The sequence below is a fragment of the Sus scrofa genome, chromosome 1 (genome assembly GCF_000003025.6).
Source record: "Sus scrofa isolate TJ Tabasco breed Duroc chromosome 1, Sscrofa11.1, whole genome shotgun sequence".
Taxonomy (NCBI): domain Eukaryota; kingdom Metazoa; phylum Chordata; class Mammalia; order Artiodactyla; family Suidae; genus Sus; species Sus scrofa.
Genome location: NC_010443.5, coordinates 100579323 through 100602420, shown reverse-complemented (window position 1 = coordinate 100602420; position 23098 = coordinate 100579323). Strand labels below are relative to the sequence as shown.

At 36.8% G+C, this 23098-nt stretch overlaps 1 protein-coding gene across 5 annotated transcripts in view; it reads right to left on the bottom strand.

Annotated features, from left to right (window-relative positions):
* The window catches only part of SMAD4 (SMAD family member 4), a 111659-nt gene that overhangs the window by 31081 nt on the left and 57480 nt on the right, over positions 1-23098 (bottom strand). For all 5 annotated transcript variants that reach the window (XR_297958.3, XM_013985326.2, NM_214072.1 and 2 more), the window contains 6 exon segments: positions 12194-12571; positions 10931-11105; positions 10181-10210; positions 4749-4961; positions 879-998; positions 666-782 (listed from right to left, as the gene is read on the bottom strand). Coding sequence is in view for 4 of the 5 variants with exons in the window: in XM_013985326.2 (XP_013840780.1) it covers positions 666-782; positions 879-998; positions 4749-4961; positions 10181-10210; positions 10931-11105; positions 12194-12442 (904 nt within the window). In the remaining variant the exon portion in view is untranslated.

Sequence of the window (23098 nt, the reverse complement as noted above, 5' to 3'; positions counted from 1 at the left end):
AAATATTGGAAGTGGCTATCTCTGGGTACTAGAATTCTGGGTAACTTTTATTTTGTTTACTATTTTGTGTATTTTCCAAGTTTCCCTTGGTGCTATTATTCTTACAATGGAGGAAAAGGAATTTAATATATATGAAAGATTTACACTCTTCATTTTACTAAGCCAAATGAACAATGTTCCTATTCTGCTTGAAACTACAAGGTATACTTATCAGTAGGGCATCCCTCACAATCAAGCCTGCACAGAGGAGTAATGACAGATTCCACATCTGAGCGTCTATGGTATGCTGAATACTATGGCAAGGGAAACCTTGAGATCTTATTAACACTCAAGGAGTTTCAATCCAGTTAGGGTGGATGTACAGATAAACATGAGATCTAAGAATATACACAAAGCAAACAAACAAATGAATGGCAATCCATGTGGAGATAATGAAACATCAGCAAGCAAAGGAAAGTATTTCATAAATAGCAATTCTCTAAAACAAAGGTATGATAACATAACTATGAAAAATACTGTTTACAAAAAATACTGAAAAGCACTAATCATTTAAAAAACTAAATTGTAAGATGAATAAAAGATGTAAAAATATTAAAAAAAAAAAGAAAGAAAGAAAACAAAGTTCTCAAAAAGAAAAGGCCCTTACAACAAAAACAAGAGCTTACAGTAATGTCCGGGATGGGGCGGCATAGGTGGGTGGTGCTGAAGATGGCCGTTTTGGTGGTGAGGCAAATTAGGTGGGTATGGTGCAGTCCTACTTCCAGTCCAGGTGGTAGTGCTGTCTAAAAATTAAGGCCCACATGGATTAATTTGCTTTTATAAAATCTGCCTATTTTTTTTCTTAACTACTTAAAAGACTTTAAAAAGCATGTACATACTATGGTGGTAAGTAGCTGGCTGACCAGTAAATCCATTCTGCTGCTGTCCTGGCTGAGGCCCTGAAGCTATCTGCAACAATCCTTCACTATGGCTGCCTGCTAGTATACTGGCAGGCTGACCTAGAGGAACAAGAAAACATTAATATGGTACATTTATAGATGCAATCCTATGGTTTTAGACAGGAAATGAAGGATCAGTTATATCTGATAGTCGTAATTATAAAGATGAGCAAAAAATGTAACTCACCCATGGCCTATCAAATAAAAAACCCTAAAGTTATCTATAAAAGCAAAACTTAACAAAGTAGTTCAAAATTATTCTATCTTTAAGTAATATTTAGCTAATTTTAATGGCCCATTTCCTCACAAATATTCTTCAAATGCCAGCAAAATCCCACTAAAGGTCTAACATATCATAATAGCTTCTTCAGAAGCTCATCAGCTCACCCTTGGGCACTTCATCCAGAAAGCTCTGGACCTTTCTGATTAGGACTCCAAAAGTCCAGGCTCAAGAAAATGTTGAAAATGGGACAGTTCATTATATATATCAGCCCTGGTACTGGTAATGGCAGAATGCTAGGGTTTGGTAAAAGAAACACAGAGCAGGCAAATCTTTTAAATGGAATGTGATGAGTAAGGTGAGAAAGTTAAAAAAGAAAACAAGGAAAAAAAAAAAAAAAAAAGCTCCACTGTCCAATTAATACAGTAGCTCAAAAAAACCCAAACCAAAAAAATAAAAATTTTAAAAAAACCTATCAGTCTAATTTTGAAATTATTTCAGGTACTTTTAAAAATCAACAATTTCTGGGAGTTCCCATCATGGTGCAGTGGAAACAAATCCAACTAGGAACCATGAGGTTGCAGGTTCAATCCCTGTTCTTGCTCATTGGGTTGAGGATCGCATTGCCGTAAGTTGTGGTATAGGTCACAGACGTGGCTTGGAACTGGAATTGCTGCAGCTGTGGCATAGGCCAGCAGTTGTAGCTCCGATTAGACCCCCAGCCTCAGAACCTCAGAACCTCCATATGCTGCAGATGCAGCCCTTAAAAAAAGTGCAAAAATAAATAAATAAATAAATAAATATCAAAAATTGCCTCTAAGAACATATAATATTCCTGGATTTACAGGAAATCAGTTGCCCTGAATTTATAGGAAATTATTTGTATGTAATATACCAGGAGAACTAACTATTCCATTCAAAACCATTCTATGATATTGTTTACATTTTTAAGGCTTTACTTTTTGTGTGGAAAAGGCTTCATTTCTTCAAGTAGGTATTAATTAAGTCATCTGCTCAGCTCACTTGGAAAGCACTGGAATTCCATAATTGTTATATATTACTAGCATTACCTCAATCTTTTTTCATTTAAATGGGAGTATAATCAGACAGAATAAAGTAAATGACACCACTGCTCACATATGCAACAGACAGCTCAAAGTATCAAGGAAAAGGAACATTTTTTTCTCTACAAATCACATTTCCTTAAGGCTAAGATTATAAAAGTAAAAACTCAAGAGACTAATTTCAATACTCTCCAAATTATTTCTTTTTAAAGATGATGTTTACGGCAAACTCCCATCCTACTCATTCCCCCCAAATTTTTGCAGGTTATCTTTAAAGATTAATTACATTTTTATTCTTGCTTTTAACAACTGTGCATACTACATACTCTTAGCTATCTCATAAAAATTGTCACTAAACAGGAGATATTATTTTAACTTACTACAGTATTTAGAAATAAACCCTGAAAATATTCAGGCACCAAATGAACATAAAGCCCACTGCAGTTACCTGTCCTCAATTATTTCCATTACACAATTCCAAGTACATGAAATTAAACAACCAAATGAGCTCATGCAAAGCAGTCTTCCAATTTCCCTATTTTGGTCCAATTTCATTTCTTTCTTCTGATTTTATCAATATACTTTTTGAGATCTAAGGGAACATTCCACAACAAATTTTACAACTTATAGTAATCACAACTCATTGTGAACATATATCCAAAAAAAAAAACCAAGATAAAATTATCCTCAATTCATTCATACAGCATTTTCTGTCTTCAATCTCAACCCCAAGGAACATAACAATAACAGTTAAAATGAAGTCACTTTAGGAGTTTCCGTCGTGGCGCAGTGGTTAACGAATCCAACTAGGAACCACGAGGTTGCGGGTTCAATCCCTGGCCTTGCTCAGTGGGTTAAGGATCCGGCATTGCCGTGAGCTGTGGTGTGGGCCGCAGACGTGGCTCGGATCCCGCATTGCTGTGGCTGTGGTGTAGGCCGGTGGCTACAGCTCCGACTGGACCCCTAGACTGGGAACCTCCATATGCCACGGGAGCGGCTCAAGAAAAGGCAAAAAGACAAAAAAAAAAAAACACCAAAAAACAAAAAAATGAGGTCATTTTAGTAAGCAGCAACAGAGGCACACTAATTCAATCTCCAGGTAGTATCAACAGAGGTAAGTGGCACTATCCATGCTCATGTGGCTATAGTGCACCTTCTTTTTTAACTCTCCCTCTCCACCCACTGTTTGTCAACTACATTCCCACATTAGTAAATAAAGAATAGATAACAGAAACACCAAGTGATTAAAGGTTCAGGTTCTAAAGTATGTGTTTAACCTACATGACCCACTTAGAATATGCTATCCATAGTCAGACTGTCATCTCATGCTGTTTGAAGAGATAAAAGACATTATTTGCAGAGGTAAAATGAATTAAAGAGGGGAAAACTAAAAACTGAATTTTAGAAATCAGTCTTCCATTTATTCCAAAGATCAAATTTCTTTGTTGAATCTGACCTGATACTAAAGTTAAGAGAATGATGCTTCTTTTGATATCAACTAACAAAGTATCAGTCCAACAATTTACTGCTGACGTGGGCTTTGATAATCTCCTTAGCAACTAGGTGCAAATAACACCATACAAATACCAAGATCCTTTTCTGTGATTAATTTAAAAAAAAAAAGAGGCTGAACCTAAGAGGCCTCTATCTCCATGACATGGCAGGGAAGGTGGGTATCTCTATAATGCGAAGAACCTTTTGAAAATAGACTTTTTTGCTGTTGTTGTTTTTAGGGCTGCAGGTACGGCATATGGAAGTTCCCAGGCTAGCTGCCAGTCTACACCACAGAGACAGCAATGCCAGATCTGAGCCATGTCTGCTACCTACACCTCAGCTCATGGCAAAGCAGATCCTTAACCCACTGAGCAGGGGCCAGGGATTGAACCCACATCCTCATGGATACCAGTCAGGTTCATTTCCACTGAGCCACGATGAGAACTCCTAAAAACAGACTTTTTGGTGTGGGGGGAGATAGGTAGAATTTGGCTTTATTTCAAAACTAACATATTTAACATCTACCTTGAGGGTTGTGTTTTATAAACAAATTTGTCCAGATCCCTTTTTCTAAGTTTGCACAATGAGAGACTGAGATGACTATAATAGTAATATTCTGTCAGATAAAGCAAAATAAAAACACTGATTAGAGGAAAGTTGCAATTCCGTTAACACAGATTTTTCTAAACATCTTGGTCCAAAACTACTTTTGACAACTTAAATATTTCTCTCCTAAAATGTATCTGAAAGCTCAAGAGACTTCTGCATATAATAAATAAAGTATTAATTAGACCATTAATTTAAATCATTATTTAAATTCCAAGTGACTACACACCAACATAAGAACATTTAAATGAATTATAAACACCATTTTTTTCCAGGACAACTGAAAAAACCTATTTAACACTTGTTTACCTATGAAAGCTATCACAGTACTTTTAATTTACACTTACTTCCTCCAAGTGACTACCTATAAACACTCAATGGTTAGGAAAATTCATCTTGCTGACTACATGTGACTCTACAACTCACTTGTGGAAGCCACAGGAATGTTGGGAAAGTTGGTGGTGCTGGTCGCATTAGACTCAGATGGAGCTAACAGAGCTGGGGTGCTGTATGTCTCCGTCGATGCACGATTACTTGGTGGATGCTGGATGGTTTGAATTGAATGCCCTTCAGTGGCTAATGATGGCTGACCCTCAAAGTCATGAACATATTCATCCTTCACCAACATACCTGATGGAGCTATAACGGAAAAATAAACATATTTTAGTATCTTACAAATTTCTATTACAAAAGAAAAGTCTTTTAAGTAATATAACACATAAAATCAACTATAGTATAAATAAGTCTCAGAATTTTCTCAAACTATCTTAAAAGCATACTATTTTATCACAACAAAGTTATTTATCCAGAGATAATGGCATCAGATCAATCTGACAGATTCCTTGAAACATTGCCCACCTCCGGCAATGGTCCTGAAAAGGTATTCTTTAGTTTCTTGGTATTCTTATAATAATTTGTAAGTAATAATCATCTTAAATACATAATATAAAGTAGACAAGAATTAAATGGCTTTGGGAAAAGTTTACCTAGCTAAGATGACCAAATTGAGATAAAGTAATTACTCTTTATATTTTTGCTACTTGCAATATGAGTGGGCTCTGACAGCTATCCAATTCCGGGATCTACAATTATTAAGTAACATATTTTTGAATGTGAAGCATACTGAATGTCCCTTAAAACATTAGAACAAGAAAAATTCCAAAAGGTGAGTCAAAGAGAAATTTCTAGAAACTCAATCCAAATAACAGTGTTTGATAAAGCATAGTGTGAAAAAACTCAGTAAAACATCTCTCACCTGTGTAGTTACACCTTAATAAGCAAAGCTAGACGCTAGCTGATATAATACCTTTCCTTGAACAAACCAGGGAACAATTAGTTGGTTTTGTCATGAGGAAAAAAAGAAAACTGAAACTGCATTTATAATATCAATGCGTCTCTGCCCATAACCTCCCCATTTCTTTTTAGGGTACAGTTTGAGGTTTACAACCCTTTACTGTGTCTGAACTAACATTACCCCAGAATTTTACAAACCACTGAACTCTAATACTAGGTCCTCTTTTTAAAGCAATTAATAGACCACAAAAAGACATTGTCTTTTCCATTAGCAATCAGCATATAGTGCCCCTTATAGTGCCCCGTAACTTTCCCTAGGTCAATCTTTGAAAAACTCTATTACACATAAATAAATGCCCGTTAGTTACAGGGCTATTTTTTTTTTTTTATTATTAAACTGAGACTATTTCAAAGAGGTAAGAATAATCTGTTATTCAGATTTCTACATATAATCTCTTTTTTTTTTTTCGTCTTTTTGCTATTTCTTGGGCCGCTCCCGCAGCATATGGAGGTTCCCAGGCTAGGGGTCGAATCGGAGCTGTAGCCACTGGCCTACGCCAGAGCCACAGCAACGCGGGATCCGAGCCACGTCTGCAACCTACACCACAGCTCACGGCAACGCCGGATCGTTAACCCACTGAGCAGGGGCAGGGACCGAACCCGCAACCTCATGGTTCCTAGTCGGATTCGTTAACCACTGCACCACGATGGGAACTCCTACATATAATCTCTTAAAGGACTTTTTCATGAATCAAAAGTAATGAAGATATTGATATTTTTAAGATCATAAATTCCACTCTAAAGAGTTTCTCTTTAGAAAATTCTATGGAAACCAAAGATAACCAATAGGAGCTTAAGATATCATGTGTCAGTAAAAAAAAGCTGGATCTATCTACTCAATCACTAATGTTGGCCAAATTATAAAAATGCAAAGAAAAAATCATTTGGGACATAAAGTGAGTATGGCTGTATTTAATTTTTTTTAAATTATACTCTTCAATAAAGTCCTATGATTTTCTGCATATTGATCCTGACATCACTATTTAATTTCTGGAAATTTTAGGGTTTTTGTTGTTTATAGTGACTGGGATCTTTTTACCAAGACATTGGTATTTCTAGTACATAAGGAGAAAGTTATTGATTTGAGGATACAGATAGTCAACTTTTTTTTTTTGGCCACACTTGCTGCATGTGTAAGTTCCTAAGCGCCAGGGACCAAACCTGTGCCATATAAGTGACAACAGTAGATCCTTAACCTGCTGAGCCACCAGGGAACTCAATAGCTAGTCAACTTATTATACTCATGTTTTTGCTTTCCAGTTGACCCTGTGGCTTAATGTGTAATCATAACAACTGAATGAATTCTGCTCTTAAAGAGTTATGCCTCATAGGAGCTCCCATCGTGGCACAGCAGAAACAAAGCTGACTGGTATCCATGAGGTTGTGGGTTTGATCCCTGGCCTCACTCAGTTGTTAAGGATCCGGTGTTGCCATGAGCTGTGGTGTAGATCACAGACGGGACTTGGATCTAGCATTGCTGTGGCTGTGGTATAGGCCAGCAGCTATAGCTCCGATTAGACCCCTAGCCTGGGAAGCTCCATATGCCGTAGGTGTGGCCCTAAAAAGAGACAAAAAGACAAAAAATAAAGAGTTATGCCTCATAACTTTTTCTTGCCTAATATACTGGCTAAACCTTCCCAAATGCAAGTTTGGGACTCCTACTAGTGTACAGGTCTCTTTAATCAAATAACTAAAATATACGTTTCTTAGGTAAAACGGAGTATCAACAAGGATAGACGTTTGCAATACATTTTTGCCAAGAGAAAAAAAGGTTACAAAACACTATTGTACACTAAGATCATATGCATGTTTAAAAAAATCATATACTGAAAGTAAAAAAGCAAGGTCCAGAACAGTGCCCAATATGCTTTTTGTGTAAGAAAGAAGGGAAGTAATACATGTATTTCTGCATAAAGAAACCCTGGAAGGAAACACCAGAAACTAATAAAAGTGATTACCTGAGGTAGGGGGGAATGGGGGCAGGGGTGGGAGCACTTCTTTTCACTGTATACCTTTTTATAGTATTTTGATTTATGGACCATGTATTGCCTATTCAAAAAAATAAAATTAAAAAAACATATAGTATATATTTTTAAAGTCCAGAAAACAGATACCAACCTATTAAGTATTTCTCTTTATGGACTAGCATTCAACAAATTAATTCACTGAAAAAATATTTATTGAGCACCTATGTTCCAGGTACTGTTCTAGCACTTGGGATAAATCAATAAACAAAAGAAAAACCACTGCCCCCATGGAGTTTACAGTCTTTTATAATATTTGTCTATTGTTAAATATCTAACAGTGAGCACACATTACTCCAGTTTATCCTAGCTTTCTAATCTTGGACAAGTTCTTTGACCTCTCCAGACACCAGTCTCTACATCTGATAAAATGTGGATAATGCCACCTACCATGTAGGAGTATTATGAGAATGACAACATAATATTTATAAATCACTGACACAAAATGAGTACTTAGAAAGTGTTAGCTATTTTGATTTAACCTTTAGAGCAGTAATACATGTATGCAGTGATTGTAAAATGTTCTATGAGGAGTAAATGGGGACAGAAAAGCTGAAGACACTGAGCTCATCCTGGGTCTCTGCTCTTTATCACAACCAGCAAGCAGGTCACAGAGCTTGTCTGATGGCACTGTCACTGTCTTATTTACCTTTCCTTTCCTTCACTAGACTATGAGCTCCCTTGAGTAGAAAAAAAACATACTTTATTTATCCTACTGTCACTGGAAACTAACACAGTACCAGGCAATACATGCTCATTAAATATTTGTTAAAATGAACACACAAGTCAATGTGGTCATGAAAAGTTTCATAAAGGAGGTGAGCCAGGCTGGAAATGATTACAACAAAGATTCCAACTCAAAAGTGAAGAAATGGTCCCATTTTCGTAACTTTTAGCTACCATATTTCTCTGTCCAAATCTAGAGGGGCATCTTGTGAGAACTACCTGTTTTCTGAAGAAAGAAGCCACTAAAGCCAGCTTTTACATAACTACCACTAGGGGGATCCATAAGGCTGAATACTGTTAGGCGCAAAGCAACTAAAAAGAGGCTATCAACCCACACAAGCCCATCAATAACAGGTACACCTAACAGCAGTACTTTAGGACAGAGAGCAATGTAAAAGAAAGAGTCTTCAGAACTGGATCCTGTCACAACCACCTCCAAGGGAGATTCTGATATAGTTATTACTACAGTCACCCAATCCCTAACACTCACTGAGCAAAAAGCTTTCATTCTCCAAAAACATATGGAAAATGGTGAAGATCTGAAGAGTTTTTATTTTCAAGGAAAAGAGGTGACATATCAATGTTCGTGTGGTTGAAGAAGCTGGGCTTTACTCAATCAATCTTTTTTTGTTTGTTTTGTTTTGTTCAGGGCCAGGGAATTGAACCCATGCCAGAGCAGCAACTCAAACCACAGCAATGACAATGCAGGATCCTTAATCCCCTGAGCCACCATGGAACTTCCCAATCAATCTTAAAATTGGCCTTTGCAGACCACAACAGCTTCTACCACTAACCTCCTGTTCTCAGAAACCAATTAACCCTTAACAAGTATCAAAGGCACTAGAGTCTTCCTTTATTATTATTCACACAGAAGAGAAGTAGAGAATAAAAACAAGCAGACGTTCATGCTCTTCCTAAATCTTAAGGTTAGATGATATTTCTGACCCATTTCTAAAATTCTCCAAAAAAAGAGGTGCTAAGCCACTAATTTCCCTCCAGAATAATGGCACACCTTTCTAAGACGATAGTGGCTGTTTTGTCAGAATTTCTCTGTGAGTTAATTAGTTCCTGAAGAAAATTTCATTAACATATTCTAAGAAAAAGCTAAAAGTTTTAACAGATTTCTGTTAAATATTCTCAAATATTATACAAAAACAAAACAAAAAACATCCCCTTCCCCCATTTATTCCATTTCCCCACCTCAAAACACTTAAAAATAGGATTAGAACATCTGTGATTGGCATATAAAGTAGCCTTGTTTTATTTACTCAAAATGTAAAACTGAAAAAAAAAATTAATACAGAATGCAGTCTTATGTCATTCGTAAAAACAAGTTAGGCTGAAATGAAGAAAAATTAGAATTTTGGTGTTTTTAAACATTACACATGATTCTAAATTATCAAACATAGGTTATATATATTTCAACAGGTTCTGTGAGATTTTCTTCCAAAATAGCCAGTTTTTAACCAATTTAAACATTATTCTTCCTTTTTATGTTTTATGTTCCCCTATCATATTGTTTAGGCTACTTTCAGTCATAAATAGCAGTTCAAATTCAAAGAGCCAACAGCCTATTTAATCCAGTTTTAAACGCTGGATACGTGCCCCCCCCCCAAATAAATCTACATTTCCAAAGCTGTAAGTTTCTTCTTATAAGTGTTACCAGCATCCATACAAACCAGTTCTAAGGCAATAAAAAATAAAGAGGACAGGATTAAAGAAAAGAGAGAAAGTTACAAGAAACAGGTTACCTACCATTACTCTGCAGTGTTAATCCTGAGAGATCTTATATTTTTAAAGGAGAGAAGAAAATAAAATATTAATCATTATTACGAAAATAACTTTCTTTATATTTAAAATTACAGAATGTGTAAATTTAAGCCAGGGATTCAAAATTGCACGAACCATGTCAATTCAAGAACAGTAGTACAAATGTTATTCAACAATGTATAAACTAAGTATTCAATTCTATAATGCTTTCCATCTTATTTTTCGAGAACAATGTTCTAAATGGGCAAAATACCAACTATGTATACTTAGCTTCAACAGTCAAAATACAAATTTGTTCTGAATTCAAATTTAAATATTTAGGGAGTTCCCGTTGTGGCTGTGTGGTAACGAACCCAACTAGTATTCGTGAGGACTTGGATTCGATCCCTGGCTTTAAGGATCCAGCATTGCTGTGAGCTGTGGTATATAGGTTGCATATGCAGCTCAGATCTGGTGTTGCTGTGGCTGTGGTGTAGGCCAGCAGCTGCAGCTCCCATTCAATCCCTAGCCTGGGAACTTCCATATGCCTCAGTGCAGCCCTAGAAAGACACACACACAAAAAGTAAATACTTATATTTTGTTTAAAAGTCTGATTTTTTTAACTTTAGTTGAAGTACTAGGCTATCTCCAAATTTATAATTTAACTTAGAAAAATTAAAACAATGAAAAAAAATTAAAACACTGTTGAGGTCTTTTCTCTTTGTGCTTCTAAGCATAAAAGAAAAGTCTACTTACCAATTCCTGGTGATACAACTCGTTCATAGTGATATGGATTCACACAAACACTATCACATTTTAAGTCAAATGCATACTGACAATATTTAACATGTTTTAATTCATTTTTGTGAAGATCAGGCCACCTCCAGAGACGAGCATAAATCACATGAGGAAATCCTTTCCGACCAGCCACCTAGGAAAAATTAATGACCATTTATTGAGCATCAGTTATGCACCACACATTATTCAAAGCACTTTATACATTCTCACTTAATCCTTACAGTCCTACAAAGTCAGTATTATAATCCCCATTTCTTAAATGAGAAGACTAAAGCTCAAAATAACTCACTTGGCCACAGTCACAAAGCAATGAACACGGGTATGATTTCAAGATTTATGCTCAGGTTTTAAAAGACAGGAAAAAAAAGGTATGAGTTTGATGAAGAAACCATACCTAAAATCTAAAAATAATTTTTTTGTTTTTTTGGTCTTTTTAGGGCCGCACTTGTAGCTTATGAAAGTTCCCAGGCTAAGAGTCAAATTGGAGCTGCAGCTGCTGGCCACATCAACACCAGACCTGAGTCTCATCTATGACCTATGCTGCGGCTTATGGCAACACTGGATCCTTAACCCACTGAGCAAGGCCAGGGATCAAACCTGAATCTTCATGGATACTAGTCAGGTTCTTTACCAGCTAGGCAACAATGACAACGGCCTAGAAATAAAATTTTTAAATCTAACAATATAAGCTTTCTATAAGTTTCTTTAAAAATATTAAACACAGGTGATATATTATGTAGTCTTATATGAAAAATCTGATCCGTGAAAAGATAATTTGTAAATATAAGCTTTTAGCTCAAGTTTTAAAAACATATTTGAAATCTTCTGGATTGTTTTTCATATAAAAATACCAAACACACAGTATCAGATTTCTGTATTATCAAAGGACTGAGTATTAGCTTAGTTTTTTAAATGTGCATGTAACACCAAAAAAGAAAAAACGGCTACAAGGATGAATACCAAAGTGCTAAGATGTGGGTTTTCTTCTATTTTTATTTTTCAAATGTTCTACCCTGAACTTTTTTTTATTCAAAACATTTTAAAACTTTTAAGATATATTCTTCCATATACTCCCATAATATGTATCGGTACAGGATGTACTACAATATCTAAAGAAATGGAGCAAGCATTAAATTTCCCATAGTAACTTAAGAGGAAACAAGAATTTTTAAAACTCTGCCACTACAGAAGATATTAAAAAAACTCAAGCACAAGACTAACCTGAAGCCTCCCATCCAATGTTCTCTGTATGGTAACACATTTGCTAGGGTGAGCTCCATTTGTGGTTATAGCTGTTATTAAAGAATCCAATTCATCTTTTTTCTCCTTCAGCTTCTTTACCAAACTTTCAATTGCTCTTTTTGCAAATGTTTCACTCTCTCCACCTTGTCTATGGCACATCAAACTATGTACAATGCTCAGACAGGCATCATTACTTGTTGGTGTATTTGTAATAGACATATTGTCCATTTGTTAAAGTTATTCTTTTAAATCAAATATGTCTCCAATTTTCAGAGCAATTTTGATCTTTTGGAGGCAGTGAAAAACAACGGCTAATGTTGCAAGGGAAATTGTTAAACATGTGGTATTCAGGATAACCTAAAAAAAATGAGACAAAGATATCAGAAATCATTTCACAAAGTAGATTAGATTACTTGGGAAAAGATGAAATTGCTTCGGTTAAGTCAAAGACTCAATGAATGTAATTAAAATGTGATGCTTAGAGTTTTAAATGACAAAATGCTGCTGTTTTTGACATTACAAAAATATTAAGCTTAGCCTTCTCATTATTAGAGAGGCATGTTCAATCAATCAAGTCTTGTTGACTGTACCAAAAACCCTAAAGTAAAACCTTAGCAGAACTTTTTAAAAGGATTACTTATGAAGATCAGCACTTTAAAACATTCTTGATTAACAACTAGTTCATCCTAAAAGTCTAACATTAATACACATGAAAAATCCACCATCATTTGGTACCAGATGCTGTTTATGCGTTAACAACATCCAACTTTGTTATAAGAGACCACTAACAACAATAAAAAGATGAATAATTTTCAAATGGGCAAAGGATTCTAATACTCATTTCTCCAAAGAAGGGCCAAAAAGCACATAAAAGGTGCTCATTATCATTTGTCATTAGTGAATTGCAAATCAAAACTACAAAAAGATATCACTTCACACCCAGTAGGTTAGATAAATCAAAAGGATAGATAGTAAGCACTGGAGAGAAAGTGGAAAAAATGGAAGCTTGATACACTGCTGGTGAGATTGCAAAACAGTACAGTCACCTTGGAAAGTAGTCTGACAATTTCTCAAAATGTTAAACAGAGTAACCATACAACCCAGCAATTCCATCCAAGATAATGGAAAAGCTACGTCCACACAAAAATATGTACATAAATGTTAACAGCAGTATCATTCATAATAGGTAAAAAGTAAATACAACCCAAATGCCCATCAACTGATGAATGTATAAATGAGTATACCTATACAATGTAATATTATCAGTCATAAAAGGAATAAAGTACTGAAGATACACACTACAACATGGATGAACCTGGAAGACACGAGGTGAAAGACACCGGTCACAAAATACCACATGTTGTATATTCCTATTTATATGACATATCCAGAGCAGAAAAATCACTGCAATAAAAAGTAGTGGATGTGTCAGAAACTGGTAATGGGAAGGGGAATGAGGACTGACTGCTAATGGGTCTGGAGTTTCTTCAGGGGCAATGAAAATGTTCTAAAATTGATATGGTGATGATTGCATAACTCTGTCACTATAGTGAAAACCATCAAATCATACACTTTTTTAAAAGGGTGAATTTTACACTATGTGTATTACCAGTAACATTATTGTTTTTAAAAAAAGGAGACCACTGAATTCCTCAAAATATTTTACTCATAAGAGGATAAATTATTTTCCACAGAAATTAAACTCTAAAAAATAAGTATTAATTAAAACTCCTTTCAACACTGATAACACAAACTTACCTAACCCACACAGAATAAGACCATCAGCCTAAGAATAAATAAGATAAAGCAGGAGTGGAGGCTGAACTTCCTGTAAGGGTTTGTTTTTGTTTGTTTGTTTTTGTCTTTTTAGGGCCGCACCCACAGTATATGGAGGTTCCCAGGCTAGGGGTCAGACAATCGGAGCTGTAGCTGCCAGCCACAGCCACAGCAACGTGGGATCCGAGCTGCGTCTGCAATCTACACCACAGCTCACAGCAATGCTGGATCCTTAACCCACTGAGCAAGGCCAGGGATCAAACCTGAGTTCTCATGGATACTAGTTGGTTCGTTAACCACTGAGCCAAGATGGAAACTCCTTAAGGGGTTGTTTTTCAATTGTTTGTTGATTTTGTTGCATTCCATGCTTACTTTGCTCTTACCTTCTTTGGCCATTTACTTGAATCTTTAACAAGATACCTTCATCACTGTATTAATAAAACTAACTTATCAGTTTCTACCAAAATCTGTTCCTCTTCTGATGACCTTTACTTGTACAGCTTGAACTCCACTCAATTACCCAGCACTGGTAAGTCTGGTAAATTATCTTTGACTTACCTCTCACTTTGATTATCCCTACATTCTCTCACAAAGTTACATGATTCTTTAATCATTTCTACCAATTTCTATTCTACCAAACAGTGTTGTAGTTTGGGGCCACATTTAAATTCATATCACATAGTATTTAACACATACCCCCCTCAATTGTCACCAATTTTATATAAATGCCTGTCTCAACTACTATAAAACCCAGGGAGAGAAAAAGCAGTAGTTTTTCTTACACCTTTGAATACTTAACCACTTGCCCACATTCAGTAAATACATGCTAAACGAACACTTTCCAGATAACCAAAGATTACCTGTCTGGTGATTTTGGAGTTAGAGATCTGGATTAGAATCCCAGTTCTTAAACTAAGTAGTGGGACAAACTAAGTTACTTAAACTCTTTTTAAACCTGGACTGAAAGGAGTGTATACAGAGCTCAAAGTAGAAAGCTTACATGAAGCGCTTAGCACATAATGTTAAGTAAAAAGCAGCTAGCAGCTACTGTCTGAATACCAACATGGTTATCTTAATAGTTTTAAAAGGCGATTTTCCTGAAACACATTATGCATTTTTCTTCATTTTCTCCTATTAAAATTTGTCAATGAAAATTTAGGAGGGTGGGAATAGTAGTACACCACATCCAGGACTCACAACACAAAGGCATACAGGACTTGGGCAAATTATACAAATGAATAAAATGTGCCAGGTGTAAAGAAAAGTACTGAGGAGTACAAGTGCATGTCTATCTAAAGTGAGTAACAGTGGAATTCCCTCGTGGCGCAGTGGGTTAAGGATCTGGTATTGTCACTGCAGCAGCTTCAACTGCTGCTGTGGCATGGATTTGATTCCTAGCTGGTGCACTTCCACATGCTACCACCGCAGATAAAGAGAAAAAAAAAAAAGTAAGTAGCCGCCACTCACCGGCAGAAGTGGAATTTGAGCTGCCACATCTTCAATGCCCATTTGTAGTTAAAAGTAAATATACGCAACTTATGGTGAAGGGAGGAAAAGGAGCAAGAAAAACCACAGTGTATGCCAAACAAAACACATCTTCAACTCAAAGCCGGCCCAAGAGAATCACTACCATGAAATCTCAGAATACCAATGTCATGAAAATTTTAATTCCTAGACTTTGAAAGCTCTCAGGGACAGGAACTAGTCCTTTTCATCATTATATGTTCAATTTCTAGGACATGTAGGTGCTCCTTATTGTTAAATGAATGCGTTTCTTTTTTTTCTTTTACTTTTTTTGTCTTTTTAGGCTAAACTCACAGCAGGCATATGGAGGTTCCCAGGCCAGGTGTTGAACTGGAGCTGTAGCTGCTGGCCTACACCACAGCCATGGCAATGCCAGATTCAAGCTGCATCTGCGAGCTATACCACAGCTCGCGCTGGATCCTTAACCCACTGATTGAGACCAGGAATTGAACCTACATCCTCATGGATACTAGTCAGCTTTGTTTCTACTGAACCACGACGTGAACTCTAAATCAATGCATTTCTACATGTGCTTTCAGATTCATGCTGAGGTTATCCAGTCCCACTTTTGTCCACTTAGTAAAGTCCTAGCCATCCTTCAAAATACTTTTTTTTTTTTTTTGGCAGTGCCTGTTGCATGTGTAAGTTCCCCAAGAGTTTCCCCTAAGACAGTGTCTCCTCTCCCCAAAATCCTGAGAACTATTTCCCTGGTGTGTTTAGTGTGTGTTCTCTACTACATTATTTGACCCCTCCCTCAAAAAACACACCCCAATTATAACCCAACACATTATATTACGGTTATTTGATTGTTTCACACCCTGCTGCCACAAATTGAGAAGTTCAAGAAAACAGCAATACTTTCTCATCTTAGAAATTCCCAGAACCAGGAGTTCCTGTCGTGGCGCAGTGGTTAACAAATCCGACTGGGAACCATGAGGTTGCAGGTTTGATCCCTGGCCTTGCTCAGTGGGCTAAGGATCTGGCGTTGCCGTGAGCTGTGGTGTAGGTTGCAGACGCGGCTTGGATCCTGCGTTGCTGTGGCTTTGGTGTAGGCCGGTGGCTACAGCTCTGGTTAGACCCCTAGACTGGGAACCTCCATATGCCGCGGGAGTGGCCCTAGAAAAAAGACAAAAAGACAAACAAAAAAAAAGAAATTCCCAGTACCATGCACAGTTCCTGACAAATACCATGCAAATGTTAGTAGATTGAGTACAGATCATTTTCTTGCAATGAATTTTGAAGAATACAAATACTTATGCTGTTGAACTCATTTTCTAATATTACATTCCCAAAGATTTGTATAAATTTATAATGTGATTAAAGTGTTTGGGTCTAACTATGTCATCATAATCTCACTGCCAGATGTTCACATCTCTAAATCTTATTTTTGGCCCCAATAGTATCTCAGAAACTGTTTTAACTGTACATTTCTTTGAAAACTAGTGGAAGTGTCCTTGCTTTCTTAAACACAGCTTTCTCACATTTTTGTCTTGGTTGTATTCCTATGACAAGTAACTGAAACACAATTTAAAAGTTCCTTGCATAAAAAAAAATAATACCAACCAGGGTATATATAGGTGTTTTTCCATACTGAGTAACTTTAGATTATAATTTTTAAAGAGTGGTATGGAATAATAGTAGACAAGAGCACTTGACTGGTATAAGCAAAATTATTTACTCTAATCAAAGCTCTAGCAGCATGACTGGGCAAGTTAACATCCCTTTCAATTCTTTCATCTATAAAATGGGAACAATATCTGCCTTGCCAAGTTTATAGATTGGCTATGGTAATCAAATGCAACAGTATACATAAAAGCAATCTGGGAACCATAATCGATCAATCCTACAAATACTGCACCTGCTATTAGCAAAGCACTACAGATACAGAAAGAGCACAAAATCAGAAAGCAGTTCTCAACTCTACCATGAACATCCCATTTTTTGTAACAAAAAATTTATGTCACCCCATTAGCTATCCTTAAAGTTCTAACTTACATATAATTTTAAAATTTAACAATGCTCTAAGTATACAGGAGAAAAATATTAATATATAATAAAGCATGCATTTCAATAAAAATCCTCAGGATATCAACAAAATAGGAAAGTATAATACAGAAACTAGAGGGAGTTCCTGTTGTGGTCCAGTGGGTTGAGAACTCAACTAGTGGGACTAATGGAACCCGACTAAGAACCCATTGTGGCTCAGTGGAAACAAATCTGACTAGTATCCATGAGGGTGTGGACATCCATAACGTTTGATCCCTGGCCCCATGCAGTGAGTTAAGGATCTGGAGGTGCTGCAAGCTGTGGTATAGGTCGCAAATGGGGCTTGGATCCCGCATTGCCATGACTGTGACGTAGGCCAGCAGTTGCAGCTCCAATTGGACCCCTACCCCCAGAACTTTTTCTATATGCCACAGGTGTGGCCCTAAATAGAAAAGGAAAAAAAGAAGCTAGCTGCTTGCACTAATATGTTGAATCACCATAGTATGATAGCTACAAATTCAGACCTTCCAAGTCAGGTGTGCTGTTCTGGCACAGTGGCACTGCAGTTGGTGGCATGAATTTTCCAAAATGGTTAACTCTTGATTAAGTTCCAAATTCAACAACTTCAAATAGGAAACTGTATTAGGAGAAAATTAATTTCCTCAAATTGAGCATACATTAAGATAGAGTTATGTTATAGGCTAATTATATGCTTTCCTCCTACAAGGCTTTTTGGGGGCATCTGAAAAGTGTTATGATATAGCAGAAACCGGCACAACATTGTAAATCAACTATAATTTTTAAAAAAAAAGTGTTGTGGGATGCAGAAAATCCTTCACAGTCTTTCATACTGCAGGATGGTTTTCCTGGCCCCAACTTACCAAAGCTCCTCCCACTAACTTCCACAACATCTCTTACCCCACTGACAACCACTGATCTAGAAAATTCAAACATATCATTACACAAAGTAATAGATGCCTAAAAGATGTAGGTATTAAAGTGGTTTGGAAATAAGAAAGCATGGTAAGTCTTATCGTGATGTATCAGTCAGGCTAGGTTAGTTTATGTCACAGTGACAACCAACCCCTCAAATATCACCAGTTTAAAACAATGGTTTGTTTTCTGCATAAACTATTTGTCAACCACAGATATATGCCCTAACAGCAATGCCTATCACTGCTCATTATCATCTCTCAGGGATTAGGCCCACAAAGGCTCCATCTCTAAATATGTCCTTAAATGGCAGAGAAGACAGGATAATACATGTACTGTCTTTTAAAGGCTATCATTTCTGCTCACATTGGATTGGCCAAGTCATATAGCTATGCCAGTAGTTCTCAATTAGGACAACTCTTTCCTCCTGGAACATCTGACAATGTCTAGAGACATTCTGGATTGCCACAACTGGAATGGGGAGGTGGAAGCTGTCTAGTAGGTAAAGGCCAGAGCTGCTGCTTAAACATCCTGCAATGCACAGAACAGCCTCCCTCAACAAAAATTTATCCAGTTCAAAATATCAATGGTGCCAAAGCTGAAAAACCCAGCACCATGCCTAATTTCAAGATCGGGAAGAGAGACAGAGAAGTACACTATTACCATGTGCCAGAAGAGAGCCATCAGGATACTGGTGGAATAGTACTAATAACTACCACATGTGAGTAAGAATTTGCCAGGCTGAAGGAAAATCATAGCAAAAAGCAGAGGGACAAGAATGCAGATGTTTTGTCTAGAGTAGGTTTATGGTAGGAAAGAAAGAGAGGAATAACAGCATTAGGTATGCATTAGAAAGAAAACTATGGTAAGAACACTGAGAATAGCCTTGCAAAGGGGAACAGAAAACTACTTAGGAGACAGTGATCAGAAGAGTGACAGGGCCTAGATTAGGGACACAGGCAATGGAAAGAAAAGGGGGAAACAGTAACATGTTTCTAGGCAGAACAGACTAGACTTTTTTAGTCAACTAAGTATAAGGGGTGAAAAGACAGTCAAAAGATAGTTTTGACTAGATAGGTCAACTGAATGATGAAGAAAAAAGATTTCAAAAAGAGGGTAGATAACAAATTCAGCTGTAAATAAGCTGAGTTTGAAAAGAGCTCATTACAGAAGTTAAGCCTACTTGAAAGTCTCTAACATAGAGATATTACAGATCACCACAATAGAATAAACCATCACATAGTGATGGGGTAATAGGACAGGAAGTCAGCAAAAGGGACAGAGGTTTGTTCTTGTGTCTACTTATTTTGTGCTTTGTCTCTAGGCTTGCTGTTAAACCCAAGTTGACACTTGATGTTGATCATAGGAGTAAGGCAAATCCACGGATTACAAAGCCAGGTAAACCAAGATAATTAAAATACTCTCTGAAATTAAAAAGGCTGAGTGCTGGTCTGAGAGGCTCTCATGGAAATTCATAAACTTTAGTTAATGAATGTTGACTTTTTTTCTTAGCTGTCTGTTTACTTCTGGATTATTGACTATATTATGTATGTGAAACAAACAGGTATATTTTCTAGAAGCTACAGATAATTTTAGTTATTGATCAAATATGGGAATATTCGAGAAAGTGCGTATGGGAAAAAAAAAAAAAAAAAAAAAAGCCTGACCTGGGGAAGTATCACTAGGAAGAAATTCTAAGCATAGTAAGGCTTACAGCAGGGGAGGTGGAGGCGGGGGAAGGGGGGGTGTGAGGGCTTAGTTCAACTGCCCAGAGCACAAGTTACAGCCTAGAGTCTAAACAGAGGAACATCTGAGAATTGAAGTTTGTTAAAATGAGGGCATCTGGAGAAGAACCTCCAAGAGCACGAAGGACTATATACACAGGTATTAATGATTATAAAGATCTGAGATGGGAAGAGTACAATCAAAGCAACAAAAAGAACATCTTTGTGATAACTTTAAGATGAACTACAAGGAACAAAATTTAGAAATACGCTTCTTGTTTACTCATGGGGCTTAGACTTAAATGTCACATTAGTATACCGGTTTCACCTTAAATAATCTTATTTTGAAATTAACATTTTTCTGAATAAATGAGAGTCTGTTAAAAGGTGAATCATTAAGTCCTCTAGTTGACATCTGTTTTTGTCTGCCAACCTGTATTTCCTCTTCTAATTTTCCAAGGGGACTCTCCCCATCTGGGCAGATGGGACAATCCTACTCCTGACTAACCAAAGCCACCTCCTACCCACGTTAGCCGTTTCAAAGATGGGAGAGGACCCAAGTCAGGCTAGTGACACAGCTCCAGGACTTCTGCTGGAACTACAGAAAAAAAATTTTTAAAAACTCTTTGCTGGGCTTGAACTTGAAGCTGGGAATAGTCAGTCTGGAGCCGACCTGATACTAAAACTCACAGAAAGGAAAGCGAAGCTAAGAGAAATAATCCTGATGATACTGACTAGTTATGACCTGAATCCAGCAATCTAAGGCCAGTTCTGATTGCAGACCAAACCAAGGAATTAATTCCCTTTTTACTTAACGGCTACATGTTTCCCAGTATATACTAACTGAACAAAAACTGAGTTAATAACACCCTCGGAAACAGCAGCAATATAATACAAACTCACAAACAATGGAACCAATCAATAATCTTATCAATAATATAGATAAGTTATTTTTAAATAGTAATTGTCATATTCTCTAGTCTCTGGTCCACTTACTTACAGTAATTATTGAGAATTTCAAATAGGCTGTGTTTATGTGAGTTACATCTATTAACACTTACCATCACACAAATTAAAATGTTTATTCTATTAATCTAAAATAATAATAAACCCATTATATGTTAATTAAATGTGTTATGAAAAATACTATTTTCTAAAACAAGCAGAATCAGTAATCAGCATAACATTGTTTTCCATTTTTACAAATTTCTTTACTTTTTTTGTTTGTTTGTTTTTTAGGGCCGCACCTGCAGCACATCCAGGCTAGAGGTCTCGTCGGAGCTACAACTGCTGGCCTACAGCCACAGCCAAAGCAGCAGCAATGCAGGATCCGAGCCACATCTGTGACCTACACCACAGCTCCTGGCAACGCCAGATCCTTAACCCACTGAGTGAGGCCAGGGATTGAACCCAAAACCTCATGGTTCCTAGTCGGATTCATTTCTGCTGTGTCACAACAGGAATTCCCCATTTTTACAAATTTCTTTAACATCCAGCTTAAAAGAAGACAGATGGATTCTCATATCTGCTTCTGCATTCAATCTATTGTGATGTGATGTTTAAGTGTATGAACAAAATGTGCCTTACAAAGATAATTGGAAAAGACAGGACTATTTCAATGGCCTTTTTAGATAATATGGATATTCATCTTTTATTCAACACCAAAGCAAAACACAAATGGCAATTCCGAAAGATTAGTTGCAATGTGGAATCTGAAACTATATCAATGAACTTCTTGGCGCTGTTATATGAAAATCCACTGGTCTATATTGTGCTTTGAATGGATCGATTACCCATGCATGATTTTGTAACATCATGAACTGGTCAGTTGGAAAAATATCAGTTAGTGAGTTACACAGACCTTCCAAATGTTGACACATTTTGTTTTACGATACATATATTTTTAAAAATCACAATTCCTAAACATCATCACCAATCTCATCAGAAAAATCTGTTAAGCATTGGGAAGCTAGCCCCATAGTGGCAGATACAAATTTTCCAAAAATTTAATTTTCACTTGAAGATCAGATTTCATCATTGGCAGCAAATAGATATTTTCCTTGAGTGGCAGGCTTACTTTACTCATTTTTAAGAAATGTCTGCCAAATATCTAAGTCTATATAACTATGGTTTATCAATCATTCTTTTTTTTTTTTTTTTTTTTTTGGCTGCTCAGGTAACATATGGAGGTTCCCAGGTGAGGGATCAAACTTACACCACAGCAGTGATAACAACTGATCCTTAACCTAAGGCACCGAGGAACTCCATATCAGTCATTCTTTTAAGTGAAAATAAAAGCAGTGTTTCGTTAAAAAAGCAGCTAGTTTAGTTTGCAAACCAATCATACAAGTGCTTTTGCTACAGACGAACATTGAATACTAACATGCATACTTTACACACTTGCATTTAATCACACTGAATATGGAAAAGAATGCACTCCAGAGTAGAGATTTTAAAACTAAAACTTTTTACTGCTTCACCAAGAATATTCTTTTTGTTTGTTTGTTTGTTTTTGTCTTTTTGCTATTTCTTTGGGCCGCTCCTGCGGCATATGGAGGTTCCCAGGCTAGGGGTCCAATCGGAGCTGTAGCTGCCAGCCTACGCTGGAGCCACAGCAATGCAGGATCCGAGCCGCGTCTGCGACCTACACCACGGCTCACGGCAACGCCGGATTGTTAACCCACTGAGCAAGGGCAGGGATTGAACCCGCAACCTCATGGTTCCTAGTCGGATTCGTTAATCACTGTGCCACGACGGGAACTCCACCAAGAATATTCTTAAATGAAACTGGCATTTTTTTCAAAAGCTTAACGTGTGTGGCTCTGAAGAACACAATAAAAATTAATACAGTTTGGTGCCACTGTCTTGATTCATGCTAAGGTACCAGAGGTTTACCCACCACTGCTTCCTCGCCATCAGTGCAAATGTCAACACAGTAAAA